The sequence below is a fragment of the Manis javanica genome, chromosome 2 (genome assembly GCF_040802235.1).
Source record: "Manis javanica isolate MJ-LG chromosome 2, MJ_LKY, whole genome shotgun sequence".
In the NCBI taxonomy this organism is placed as follows: Eukaryota; Metazoa; Chordata; class Mammalia; order Pholidota; family Manidae; genus Manis; species Manis javanica.
The window spans coordinates 112,120,768-112,135,121 of NC_133157.1; the positions used below are offsets into that span (position 1 = coordinate 112,120,768).

The 14,354-nt window shown below is 40.2% G+C and overlaps 1 protein-coding gene across 3 annotated transcripts in view; it reads right to left on the reverse strand.

The window, feature by feature from the left end:
* CUBN (cubilin) overlaps positions 1 to 14,354 on the reverse strand; it is a 267,651-nt gene that overhangs the window by 138,320 nt on the left and 114,977 nt on the right. For all 3 annotated transcript variants that reach the window (XR_012127986.1, XM_037001703.2, XM_073229128.1), the window contains exons 29-31: positions 12,660 to 12,841; positions 5,924 to 6,098; positions 4,670 to 4,839 (exon numbers count right to left, since the gene is read on the reverse strand). Coding sequence is in view for 2 of the 3 variants with exons in the window: in XM_037001703.2 (XP_036857598.2) it covers positions 4,670 to 4,839; positions 5,924 to 6,098; positions 12,660 to 12,841 (527 nt within the window). In the remaining variant the exon portion in view is untranslated. The remainder of the gene's footprint in view (positions 1 to 4,669; positions 4,840 to 5,923; positions 6,099 to 12,659; positions 12,842 to 14,354) is intronic.

Sequence of the window (14,354 nt, forward strand, 5' to 3'; positions counted from 1 at the left end):
TTAAAGACCAGATCCAGTGGCTTTCTTTTAACTGTCATCCTAGCTGACCTCTTCTGGATTTGACACTTTTGATCCCTCACTCTTTTTAAATCAGCTTCACTCTTGGCTTTCAGGTGACACTCTCTTCTGGTTCTCTACCTATCTCTCAGGGGGACCCTTTCTCAGTCTCTTTTCCTTTGTTCTTCCATTTGCCCCTTAAATGGTGATGTTTCCCAGAGAGTTTATATGGCCCTTTTCTCTTTACAAAATACTCCTTTAAGTAACCACACCTACTTCTGTGGCTTTAACAACCACCCAAATATAGAGAAATTATCCTCAAATGTGTATGTCTAGCTCAGACCTGATCCTGAGCTCTAAACTCTTAAGTCAAATTCAAGAAAGAACACAGCAGAGACCTTTATTTACACTCCAAAGCTTCCAGTTAAACTCACTGCAGTCTACCCCTTTGATTCACTTAATGGCATCACTTTTCATTCATTTTCAAGGGAGCAGTCAGCTCCCCCACTCCATCACCCACTTTTCCCTCCACCATGTGGGCAAAATTCCCTCTAATTCTGGTGACTGTATGACCTTCTCCAATATGTCTCTTTCCTTACACTCCCAAAGCCACTGCCTAAGTTTTTTCCATAACTTTACAAACAGCCTTTGTACCATCTTTCTCTCTCTCTCAATCCAGTATTCACACGGCTGCCTTGCCGTATTATGATTACAAAATACAGTTTTAAGTATATTATTACTGTTTTACAGAAAACTTTCATCCATCTCATACTATCTATAGGATAATTTCTTTTATGTTTCATGGAACCTAAAAGAGTTTGTCCAATTCAATGTCTTCCACAGATGCTTGGTCTACACACGCTCCCCCAACACAACTACACACCAGGCACAATGCCCTATTTTCCTATCCCAAAAGATCATACATGTTCATTACTCTGTGCACAATTTCCCTCATTCTATCCCCACAGCCTCTTCTCCTGGCCTCACGGCCACATTTCTACTAGTGAAATCCTGCTACTTGAATGTCATCTCCAGTGTGAAACTGTCCCTGATTCCAGACTCAAATGATTCACTCCTTCTGCTTTCTCATGATTACTATTATAGTTTATTGAGTCTTTGATACACTAACTGCTAGGCATTGTGCTATGAGAATGGTCATAAGTAGGTTATTCTTTTACTGAATACTCTGAGGTCCAGGACCACAGATGGGAAGCCCTAACTCCTAAGGCCACGGCTCCTTCTAATTCTCCATACTGCCTCCTCCTTCCAGTGCTCCCTGAACATGCCTCTCTGAGAGAATTTGCCATCAACAGCAGCATTATGATGGCTAGCACAAACTGAGAACTTTCTATACAACAAGCAGGTCACTTATATCATCTCAAACATCCCAACAGCAAATCTGATACAGGTACCTTTATCATCCCCATTTCACAGATAAGGAAACTGAAGCTGAAAGACTGACTTTCTCTAAGGCAACATGGTCAGAAAATTGCAAAACCCAGGCTTAGCTCTAGGCCCATCCCACCGCACAGCTAAATTTCTTAGCTCTGGCACCATGCTGATTCATGCTCTTGGTTTGGTTCACTTTTTATATCAATGCCTTGCTCAAGCGCTTAGTGGTATCTGCTTCTGAACAGCCCACCTACCCTCTGGTAGGTACTTGATACAGAATTCCCTGATTCTGACAATTTGTTTGGACTATTACATTTTGTACTTTACCTTATCTGCCAGACTGGACCCCTCCCAGCACCTGTCTTTGGGATTATTTTCCTGTCTCCATTCCCATGCCTGATCATTTTGAAGTTTCACTTCCTCCTATCTTTTGCTTCCTGCTACAGTTTGTTACGTCAAGCTCAGGCTGCATGCTGCAATATGGCAGTGGTTAATAGAAAACCCTGTCTGTATATTTATATCTCATGTAGGTGGAAAACCCTACTCATGACCTCAGCAGGGAAAAAAATGCAGCCATGCTGGGTGTGCCTTTGACCTACGCTTTCTTTTTTTTTTCCACATATTTTATATGTCGAATTCTATGGACTGTACACTTTACCAAAGAGAAGAAATTCTATCTGGCACTATACAGACTGGGAGAGGAAGCAAGTTGTGGAGAAATGCCCAACATAGGCAAAACTATGAGTTAGACAATTTTTCCTTGACCCTTTCTAACTTCTCTTGAAGGTACCTCTTCTGCTTCAATGCTTCATTTCACCTTTATTTTTAAAGGCTATCTGAGGAGAGTATAGTGTTCCTGCTTGATAGTTATTTTCTTTTTTCAAACTGAAGATACTGTTCTATGGTCCTTTTTGCTTCTCGTTATCACTGCTGAAAAGTCAGCATTCAATCTGCCACTTCCTAAAAGGCAATCTATTCCCCCACCCACCCACTCACCTGATTGATTGTAACATTTTCCTTTAGCTTTTTAGATAAGTATGTCTTACTATTTATTTCTATTTCCATTTCCATTTCTATTTCTATTTCTTGGCTGTTTGGGTTCCTTTGGATTCTTGTTCTTGTAAATTGATGCCTTTCATCGGTTTTAGAAAAATCTTAGTCATTTGCTCTTCAAATATTGCTTCTGCTCCATTTATCTCTCACTTTTCCTTCTGGGATTATAATTAAATGTATGTGATAACTTTTGTAGTTGTTCCCTATGTGTTTTGACCTCTTTTCTGTATTTTTCATCCTTCTGTTTACCCATACTTTTTCACAGATAGATTCTTCTGATTTATCTTCCAGTTCACTATTTCTCTCTTGATCTCTGTCAATTCTAATATGTCAGAAAATACTTCCACTGAGATATTAATTTCAACTGTATTTATCCAATTCTAAAGTTCTTAGTTGGTTTTCATATTTGCTATATCACTTTTATAGTTTTCAGTTCTTTGCTGAGTGTTTTAAGTTTGACTTTTATCTCCATGAGCTTGGCAATCACAGCTACTTACCAGTCAGGCATATTAGTGCCTTTGTTTCCCTTTTTTGTTATTCATGTTGTATCTCACTTATGTTATACTACCTCCTCACATACATGAATATCTTAATTTGCTGGCTATTGCATATGAAAGATTATTGGCAGAAATGAGGTCTAGGATGATTTTATCTCCCTTTCAAGATCTTAAATTGCTTTGGCTGGATGTCTAATGCATATGTGTATTAGCAACACAGGGTTCCTTCTCCTTATTCCATGGCTTGAGATTTTTGGACCACTCAGGTGAATTGAAGCTGGGATGCAAAGTCTGTGAAGGCTGTTTTACTTTCATTTTACTTAGGATATCAGAAAGTTTACCAGGACTTCCACTCTATTCAGGCCCTGGACTCAAACTTTTCTCCTTTTTCCCTGAGAGGCTCTCAGACATGCTACTAACCCTTTCTGGATCAGCACATGCCTTATCCCTACAAGCAAAAGCAATCCCAAATACTAGGCTCATAACTCTTTCAGATAGTAACTCAGAAATTTCATAGTACTTTGTAAATTCTTTGCTGCACTTAGGAAGACGTTTTTAAATATCATTCTAAAATTTGCAATTGTCTTTGTCAGGAGAGTTGGTCTGAGTTACCATTATGGAAAGCGGATGCTCTGACCTTAAGTCTGTATAAGCTTTGCCAGCTGAGACTCTGAAGACTCATTGAGAAGGTTAATACATAGTCATAAATCAACTGATCTTTTAAGTAGATTAATGATTTAGTCTTGTAAAATAATACTTGAAATCATACTGTTAAACTGGACTGGACTATTTTGAAAAATGTGCAACAACTTTTGAATTTTCTTGAGTTAAATTTGAAAGCTAGCCAGTTGGAGTTTATGCAGGAAATTGTCAGGAAACTAAACAGAAAGATCCGTTAGCTGAGAGAATCTGGTTTATATTTGAATGAAATGTACCTACAACTGAAAGATGGAAAAACTTTTGTTTAAAAAAATCAAGTAACAAAAAATATTAAATTAAAAACAAAAAGAAAATCTCTAAATTAAACCTCTTCACTCCTACATTAAGCATACAGCATTAGTTTCAGGTGAGAATGTATTAAAGTTGTTGGCAGAAACAGAAACTTTTTGTCATTGAACTTAATATTAGCCACATTCCTTCTCTTCTACCCCATCTCTTAATCTATTCTGTCCTATCAGACACTGATGTGTTCAAATAGCAGATTGAGATATCCTCATTTCAAGAAAAAGTAGAATCCTGTGAAAACCCGCAGAGGCATAATAATAACTGATGTAAAGAAGTTATATACTATAACTTTCCTAATTTCTTTTGCAGCCAATTCTGCTCAAGGATATGTAAGGGAACTTCTGTGAACATTTTGCTTCTTTGATTAAAATACATATAAAAAATAGAAACAACTGACACTATTCCTTCTTTCTTTCTTCAGATTTGTACTCAGGATGCTGCAGCCAGTTTTTGACCATAAGGTAACAAATACAAAATGAAAAGCCAACACACTAACAATTGTAGAGCAGAAACTGAGTTGCTAAACAAACCCTGAGATTATCTACTTCCTCATTTGTATTAAGATAAAAAATAAATGTCCTTATATTTTAAGTTGCCAATAGTTAGGTTTCTTATGATTTGATGTTGGAAACACCTATAATTGTTACATTTACTAAATATTCTCATATGGCAATGCTTTGACCCAGGTTTGACAGAAGATGATACTTGAAATTTGCATCACTTACTGTAATACAAGAGTCCTGAGGTTCAAGATCAAAGTCAGTGAAGTTCAAGAGAACACGATGATTTCTTTGCACCTGAATGACCCAGGAACAGTCAGAGTCACTCCTATAAGGACTAGGGTAGTTTGGAGAATGAATATCTCCACTTGGAGTCTGGAAAATCCCACCACAACCTGTATGTAGAAAACCCAATTCAATAATGAGAGGAAACCCCAATGCATAAAACTTTACGTCATATTCCTGATAACATAAAACAATATGCTATTTTGTTTGACCACCAGTTTTACATAGTTGATGCTAAAAATTCTGAAGAACTGAATAAACATAATTAATTCATTCACCCCAACAAAACAAAGGAGGGTAATCTAAACAGTATGTACATATATATATATATATAATTCTCATTCAATTCAGACATAATTAACTTTAGGAGAAATCTAATATGCTCACTACATTATTTTGGGGTTGCAGAATTGAGGCCATAAGGTAGCCTGGGGTTACATCTCTGCTTCGGCATTTTCTAGCTGTGTGACATTGGACAAGTCACAGACTTCTCTAAGCTTCAATTTCCTGATTAGTAAGGTGAGGATATGAAATAAACTTCCCTCATAGGATGGTTGTGAGGATTAAATAAGAGAGTCCTTGTAGAATAGTTAGAATAGCACAGTGAGCATTCACAGTAGGTATGCAATAAACATGGCTATTTTTAGTAGTTGTATAGGTTAACATTTCCTAAAATATTTTGTGCATTAATTTTTTATTTATAAATCTACAACAGGTGATTTATTTAGACTGTCTAAGATCTTGGGCAGAAAATCACTATTTGAGATGGTAATTCCTTGGGATTCACAAATCTAATATTTACAGTTTTGGCCTTTGCCAAGCATCCAAAGGTCTACCCCAAGGCATGAAATGATGTACTGCTTTGCTGATGCCCAAATCTGAGACTGGAAAACACACACAAGTACCTTAGAGAATAAGTGAGTCCAACTAGTCACCCTTCTTTTGCTTCACCATGGACTTGCATACTTGCATGGACTGGTGTTCACATACAAGGTGACCCTTCACAAGTTAAACTCTTTTACATTTTTTAGGGAGGCTTATATCCCAAAGCGTATTTGCCATTTGGAAAGTATTTGCCATTTAGGAAGACACAAAGTTGTCAGGATGTACCCTTCATACTTCTCTCCAGTCATTTCATGAAATTTAACAAGGGCTCAACTTAAATATTTTAAGATACCTCCTTGGTTCACTCACCTCCAGGGACTGATTGCCATGAGGCATTGAAGCCTCTCCCATTTATGGAACTGTCGGTCTTAAATCGGATTGCTAGCTCATTTCCAGTGCTGGAGACCTGTAAGGGACTCTCAAGAGATGTTTGGGCACACAACTGGGCTATTCTGGGAGAGTGGAAATCAGGGCCTCCATAGACCTAAGATGGGGATGTAGAAAAAAAGACTTAAATGAACAGATGGATTTAAGCAATTTCAGCCCTTCCCTGACTCCCTTTAACCACCAGCTTTTGCATTCTATTATAATAAGAGACTGGAATTTCAGCCTTCCTGGGTGGGGAAGAACTATAAACTTGAGCTGGATTGTCAAAGGCACTCCCTCTGCCCTAGGAGACACAGGTTCAAACATTCATGAAATGCCTGCTTGTTCCATCAGCAGGATTGATAGAGCTGAACTGAATAGATTATTCCAGAATCTTCCTTACCTCCCCTCTTCCTCTTTTTCATGTGTTCATAGGATTCCTTGCTTTCTTTGGCAGAGGTATTGTAGATAATACAGTATCAAGTCTAATTTCCAACTCTTCTAGACACATAGGAATAGTCTCAGCATAAAGTCATTTTTTAATTTTGGTATCATTAATATACAATTACATGAGCAATGTGGTTACTAGATGCCCCCCATTATCAAGTCACCACCACATACCCCATTACAGTCACTGTCCATCAGCATAGTAAGATGCTATAGAGTCACTACTTGTCTTCTCTGTGTTATACTCCCTTCCCCAGGCCCACCCCCTACATTATGTGTGCTAATCATAATGCCCTTTATTCCCCTTATCCCTCCCTTTCCACCCATCCTCCCCAGTCCCTTTCCCTTTGGTAACTGTTGGTCCATTCTTGGGTTCTGTGAGTCTGCTGCTGTTTTATTCCTTCAATTTTTGCTTTGTTCTTATACTCCACAGATGAGTGAATTTATTTGGTACTTGTCTTTCTCTGTCTGGCTTACTGAGCATAATACCCTCTAGCTCCATCCATGTTGTTGCAAATGGTAGGATTTGTTTTCTTCTTATGGCTGAATAATATTCCATTGTGTATATGTACCACATCTTCTTTATCCATTCATCTACTGATGGACACTTAGGTTGCTTCCATTTCTTGGCTATTGTAAATAGTGCTGCGATAAACATAGGGGTGCATCTGTCTTTTTGAAACTGGGTTCCTGCATTCTTAGGGTAAATTCCTAGGAGTGGAATTCCTGGGTCAAATGGTATTTCTATTTTTAGTTTTTTGAGGAATCTCCATACTGCTTTCCACAATGGTTGAACTAATTTACATTCCCACCAGCAGTGTAGGAAGGTTCCCCTTTCTCCACATCCTTGCTAACATTTGTTGCTGTTTGTCTTTTGGATGTTGGCCACTGTAACTGGTGTGAGGTGATACCTCATTGTGGTTTTAATTTGGATTTCTCTGATGACTAGCAATGTGGAGCATCTTTTCATGTGCCTGTTGGTCATCTGAATTTCTCTTTTGGAGAAGTGTGTGTTCAGGTCTTTTGCCCATTTTTTAATTGGCTTATTTGCTTTTTGTTTGTTGAGGTGTGTGAGCACTTTATATATTTTGGATGTCAACCCCTTATCGGATATGTCATTTATGAATATATTATCCCATACTATAGGATGCCTTTTTGTTCTACTGATAGTGTCCTTTGCTGTACAGAAGGTTTGTAGTTTGATACAGTCCCACTTGTTCATTTTGCTTTTGTTTCCCTTGCCCAGGGAGATATGTTCAGGAAGAATTCGCTCATGTTTATATTTAAGAGAGTTTTGCCTATGTTTTCTTCTAAGAGTTTTATGGCTTCATGACTTACATTCAGGTCTTTGATCCATTTTGAGTTTATTTTTGTGTAATGAGTTAGACGGTAATCCAGTTTCAGTCTCTTACATGTAGCTGTCCAGTTTTGCCAACACCAGCTGTTGAAGAGCCTGTCATTTCCCCATTGTATATCCATGGCTCCTTTATTGTTTATTAATTGACCATATATGCTTGGGTTAATATCTGGACTCTCTATTCTGTTACACTGGTTTATGGGTCTGTTCTTGTGCCAGTACCAAATTGTTTTGATTACTGTGGCTTTGTAGTAGAGCTCGAAGTTGGGAAGCAAGATTCCCCCTGCTTTATTCTTCCTTCTCAGAATTGCTTTGGCTATTTGGGGTCTTTTGCAGTTCCATACGAATTTTTGAACTATTTGTTCCAGTTGGTTGAAGAATGCTGATGGTATTTTGATAGGGATTGCATTGAATCTGTAGATTGCTTTAGGCAGGATGGCCATTTTGACAATATTAATTCTTCCTACCCAAGAGCATGGGATGAATTTCCAAGCATAAAGCCATTTTGTTGGTGAAAGTTGAGTTCACTGAAGGCTATTGATCTTCCCACTACGTTTTTAGGATTTCCCACTTGGCAATCTGAATATTTTATAAAATTAGGCATTTAATAGACTATTTTTCTTCTTCAGAGGAAGTGAAATTGTAACCTCTCTCAGCGTGTTCTGTGGTATCCTCAAGAAGGGAATCCTACAGTACTCTCTGTACCTGCTCCCAGCATGCCCTCTTGTGGGAAGATGGCCAAGAGCATCCAACTTCCACCCAGGAATTGTCCTTGACTCTGCCCCAGGAGCCATGTGGCTCCCTCTGGATCAGCCTCACTGGTCCTAAGATCTCCTTCCTAGGTTTGTCCAATTTCCAACTATCAATCTGATTGTGCTCTGATACCCCAGTGACACATTCTTCCCAGGTATCCAGTGTTATGTGTAAGTGCACATGGTTGAGGAGGGGGGCCCTGAAGAAAAGATAAGAATCAAACCCTGTGCAGGTCTTGCCAAACATGATTTGGAGAAGAAAAACCCTGCTGGGGGCAGTTTTTCATGTACTGGTGGCTGGTCCTCCCCTCCGTGTGTTTATGCACACACCTGTACACACATAATTCTTTATATGGTAGGAACTGAATTGGGAGGTTTGTGTGCCGACCCTCTACCATCTGTGCTGCTGCTCTCCTACCCCAGTGCTCTCTCCCCCATTCCTCAGCCCCTGGGCCTTACTCACTCTGGGGCAGCTGTTGACTGATGGGGGAATCACTCAAGAGTTCTCTTGGGAGAGAGGCTGAGAACAAGAAACCTACTTGTGGTGAGGAGTACGTGATTTGAATCCATAATGACTTCTTTGTTTGATTAATTCCCCCCAGCTACGCGGGAAAGGCCAAATAAATGAAACTGCTGTTCCACAGAGGGCTGAGCACAAGCGCTGTAACTGCAGAGGAATAAAGCAGGCTGACTGCTCCATGCTTATTTTCATTTGGAGGAGCTGTGTTTGTGTGGCCCCCTAAGTTCCACCAAAAGCAGGACTTTAGGAAGAGCAACGTGTGGCCCTTTATACGTACACAGGTGAAAACAGGAGAAACACAGCCGCTTCAGGCTTAGAGTCCTTTCCCACTGCTGAGACTTCCCCATGCCTCTGCCCTGGGCGCAGCCCACAGAGCATGGAACTGAAAGCATGTGCTCCTAATCATCTTGGCCCAATAAACAGCACATATTTGGAGAGAACACTGAGCACAGGGGTTTAGTTCTAACAAAGAAAACTTGCACGTCGGCAAAATATTTTTTGTTTTCCCTGCTGAGTCCCCTTGGGATCACAAACATAACGGGTGTGAGTCGGCTGCGCCTAGAAACTTCCAGAAGAATAAACACGGTTACTTTTGACGTTCTTTGCTTCCCCTCTTACTGGGCTGGCTTCACAAAAGACCATTGCAGAGACGAGAAGGAGCTAAGTGCCCACTCCGAGCAGTTGTGTGGGTTTAATTGCACCAAGGAGTGGGTTTCCTTTTCTGCTTTATGTTGGTTCAGGCTCCTTGATCCGGGACTGAAGTAAAATCAGTGAGAGTTTTCATGACCAAAACAATAGAAGGGTACTTTTGGCTCCCACAGATAAAACCAATAGTTAGCACATGATTCTTCAAAAGAGGAAAATGATGGAAAGAATTTCAGGGTGTGGTTCATTTGACAGCAGCATATGACTAAACTTTAGGGGAAAAAAGACTGGTCTGATGATCAGAGAGTTAAAAAATGTGCTTTTAGCAAATGCTCAGGATATAGAACATTTCAAAGCCTATGGTTTTAATCTGATTTGAACATTTCTTTCTGCTCTGTTAGTTCCATTTATTGTTACAATCAAGTCAGCATTCCAGGGTTATGAGTAACCACACGGCTGTTGCTCAGTGCAACTGGCCACTTTCTGCACAGTCTGTGAGGGAAGAACACATTGGCTCTTGGTTAAATTTGGCAAACCCAGGTAAGCTCAATACCTGGTGATAGCAGAACCCTACATGGCTGTGCACAGCAGAGCAGGAAAGGATAATGTGCAGGCTAGGAATAGATGGGCCAAGAAAGCCTGCAATGTTTCTGAGCCACACACCCACCAGGGGTAACAACTTTTGAAACCTATTGCTAGCATGTAATCAGCATCTATGGTATGAGGGATGGAAAAAATCATTTTATCATTATTATCCCTAATTTATTACAGCACTTCCTGCCTGACTTGAGCATTTACAGAGATGTCAACGTTTCTGAACAAAAAGTAAATGGGTTACTCATTTCAGCCTTAAGAAAAATCTTTTCTAAAATATTTAAGGACTTCAAAATATTCCCCCAATATACCCTGATTTTGATGGAACATGGAAGACCACTTTATTCTAAAAGAAAAAAGCCCCAAGCTGCAGACTCTTCAGTTCTTTCTGTGCAGGCACAGGACCCTGCTTGAATGCTGCTGCCTGGGGACCCTGCTTTGTCCCTTGTTCCCAAGGCTGCTTGCAGGGAACAGCCCCAGTCTCTGCTTTCTCATGTAATGGGTATGACAAAATCCAGAGCACAATGAGCCCATTTACATTTTTCCAAGTGGACAACAGTCACATGGATCTTGGAACAGGAAAATGAAGGGTTGGGACATTTCACATTACTGTGGAGAAGCACTGCCAGCTCTTCATTAGTGCTAAGGGGTTTTCTGCAACTGAGAATTATCCTTGCTAGTAAAAAAGTCCATTCCACGTGAGAGTGCTTATTCTTACTTCAGATTGTGAGTGTGAATGTCTGGAGCCACCTTGTTCCAGCCTCCTAAAAACCGTTCCTCTTCTGAGATGGAGTCATGTCTTGGCAACAGTATTTACATGAAGACCAGGGTATGGGTTTTAACCCAAGGACCTACAGCTCAGCCTCTGATGTCACTTACCTCAGCTTTATCCTCATTTAGAGAGACAGGGGCTGCTCAATGCAATTCCTGGTGATTCTGTATTACTCAGTGAGGGCTTGATTTGAGAACCCCATTCCTTTCCAAGAAAAGAACTTGTTTTGCAATTAAATAAAGTCTTTAAGTATTAAAGTTTCCTATAAAGTACATGCTGCTCATTTCAACCTCTTGCATGCTGCCCACCTCTACCTTTGTACCCTGGCTTACATGGGGGGCTGAGCAGGGGATGAGTTCAGCTCTCAGGTCTTCCACTCACCATACCTGCAGTCATGGAAAACCTCATCAATCTTTTCGAGCCTCTGTTTTGACAATGATGAAATGGGGACAAAATTCCCCTCTGACCTCAAAGGATTGTTGAATATTCAGATGGGAAAATGGATGTCAAATCCCCTTGCAAGCCACCACCAGTGTGCATACTGAGCTGTGTCAGTGAGGTTTGAGTGCTTTCATTCATTCCACAAATATATTTCAATACCTTACTATTTGCCAAGTGCTCTGTGCCCCAAAGGGTATAGCAATAAAACAAAACCAAACAAATACAAATACCCAGCCCTCATGGGGTTCAAGGTCTACCAGATATAGACTGTTGTCATGATGTACTAGAACAGTCCCCGTAGCTGATACCACAGGAGTTTTGTGTACACTTGGAAGCCACTACATTTCACAGACAGGTCGAAGTTCAGAAAATAGATTATATATATACCCTAATGACTAGATCCCTGCAATAAAGAGCTGTTTGTAATAGTTTTTAAAAGGCTATCTTAATTATCTGAGATAAACGCTTTGCAGTAGTGTTGGAAGCTCTTATCTTCAAATGCCTCATCCGATCCCAGTGACCACTATTTAAGAGCCTTCTGCAACAGATGCATTTTGCGCCCTGCACTGTGCTGACCCCGCCAGACTGCAGCTGCAACAATGGGGGGCAATTCCTCTGCTTACTGCTGAGTCCCACCCAAGCACCGCCTCTTCTCTACCCTCCGCCTGCCAGCTGCCTTTGGGAGCTTTCCCAGACAGTTCGAGGTGCGGGTGCTAACAATCCCAAGCGCCATCAATGGGGGTGGGAGTTGGGGGACCAGTCGCTCAGCCATGTGTCCTTAAAAGGGTAAGTGTGAGGAGCAGTCCTCACAGCACCTCTGAGGGTCTGGGATGGTTAAGCCCAACATCCCCACAGGGATATTCCCAACTTTAATCCTTGTGGCTCCCCCTTTCTGTCCCTCGCTCCTGCTTCCTGGCATTCCCTCCTAGCTACACTGCCCACCACCCAGTCCTTAAGGTACACCTTTCAGGGAAATCCAAATTGAGATGTTAAGCCCATTTCCCTGCAAACATTCACAAACACCTGATACTCATTAAAACGTCTTAAGTATAGAACACTACTGGCCACGGTAAAGAATTTAGGGATTTTTGCAGAGATTTCCAGTCTTACCCCAAATTTGGAATGTGCTGAAAAGCAATCTAAATTCCTACCTCCAGAACGTCAAATTTGCAACTTGCATGATACTCCACATCAAAGTCATGGATGGTGAGCTGCACGCTACTCCCGGGGGCAGCATTAATATACCAGATACATTCCTTGTTGGGGGGGTATGTGTTAGGGTACCTAGGGCTGCTGAAGGAGCCTGTGGCCCCAGACAACTCCCCACCACAACCTGTGAAAACAGCAAGGCTCAGTCAGTTCAAGGAGGGCATTAGCCCCTGGGAAAAATGCAAAATGTCACTGAAAATGCACAACACTTATTTTAGGAGAAAAATCATAAAGTTATAAGGTTATAATTCAGTAGTTATAAAACAATGAAGAAAATATCGTGCTACAACTTATTGAATTTATTATTTTAAAAATTGATTTGATCATTTGGTACAATCATTCTCAATCCTTATGCCATTTTAATTTTTATATTTTCTTTATTACATTCAGGTAAGAATTTCATGGCAGACTAGGTAAGCAGTTTTACACAGTGAACACCATGTCTCTCAGTCTTCAGTTTTCTTGTATCTAAAACATTATTTCTAAGTCCTTACCAGACCTAAGATGCAGAATTATTAAGTGCTGAAAATCCTTACCTTTGTACAAGAGGCTGCAGGGGGGAAAAAAGATATATCGAAATAAAAATCTGCACATGGATTTTTTTAAATAAGGTATCATTGATATACAATCTTATGAAGGTATCACATGAGCAACATTGTGGTTTCAACATGCACCCATATTATCAAGTCCCCCCACTGATACTCCATTGCACTCACTATCCATCAGTGAAGTAAGATGCTATAGAGTCACTACTTGTCTTCTCCGTGCTACACTGCCTTCCCTGTGACCTACCTATATTGTAAGTGCTAATTATTATGCCCTTAATAAACTTCTCCTACCCTCCCCAACCCCTTCCCTTTGGTAACCGCTAGACCCTTCTTGGAGTCTGTGAGTCTGCTGCTGTATTGTTCCTTCAGTTTTGCTTTGTTGTTATACTCCACAAATTAGTGAAATGATTTGGTACTTGTTTTTCTCTGCTTGGCTCATTTCACTGAACATAATACCCTCTAGCTCCACCTATGTTGTTGCAAATGATAGGGTTTGTTTTTTTCTTAAGGCTGAATAATATTCCATTGTGTATATATACTACATCTTCTTTATCCATTCATCTACTGATGGACACTTAGGTTGCTTCCATATTGTGGCTATTGTAAATGCTGTGATAAACAGGGGTGCATGTGTCTTTTTTAATCTGGGATCTTGTTTTCTTCAGGTAAATTCCTAAGAGTGGAATTCCTGGGTCCAATTGTATTTCTATTTTTAGTTTTTTGAGGAACATCCATATTGCTTTCCACAATGGTTGAACTAACTGAGATTCCCACCAACAGTGTAGTTTCTCCACATCCTTGCCAGCATTTGTTGTTCCTTGTCTTTTCGATGTTGGCCATCCTAACTGGTGTGAGGTAATATCTCATTGTGATTTTAATTTGCATTTCTTGATAATTAGTGATGTGGAGCACCTTTTTATGTGCCTTTTGGCCATCTGAATATCTTCTTTGGAGAAGTGTCTGTTCAGATCCTCCATCCATTTTTTAATCAGGTTATTTCCTTTGTGGGTGTTGAGGCATGTCAGCTCTTTATACATTTTGGATGTTAACCCTTTATTGGATATGTTGTTTATGAGAATATTCTCCAAT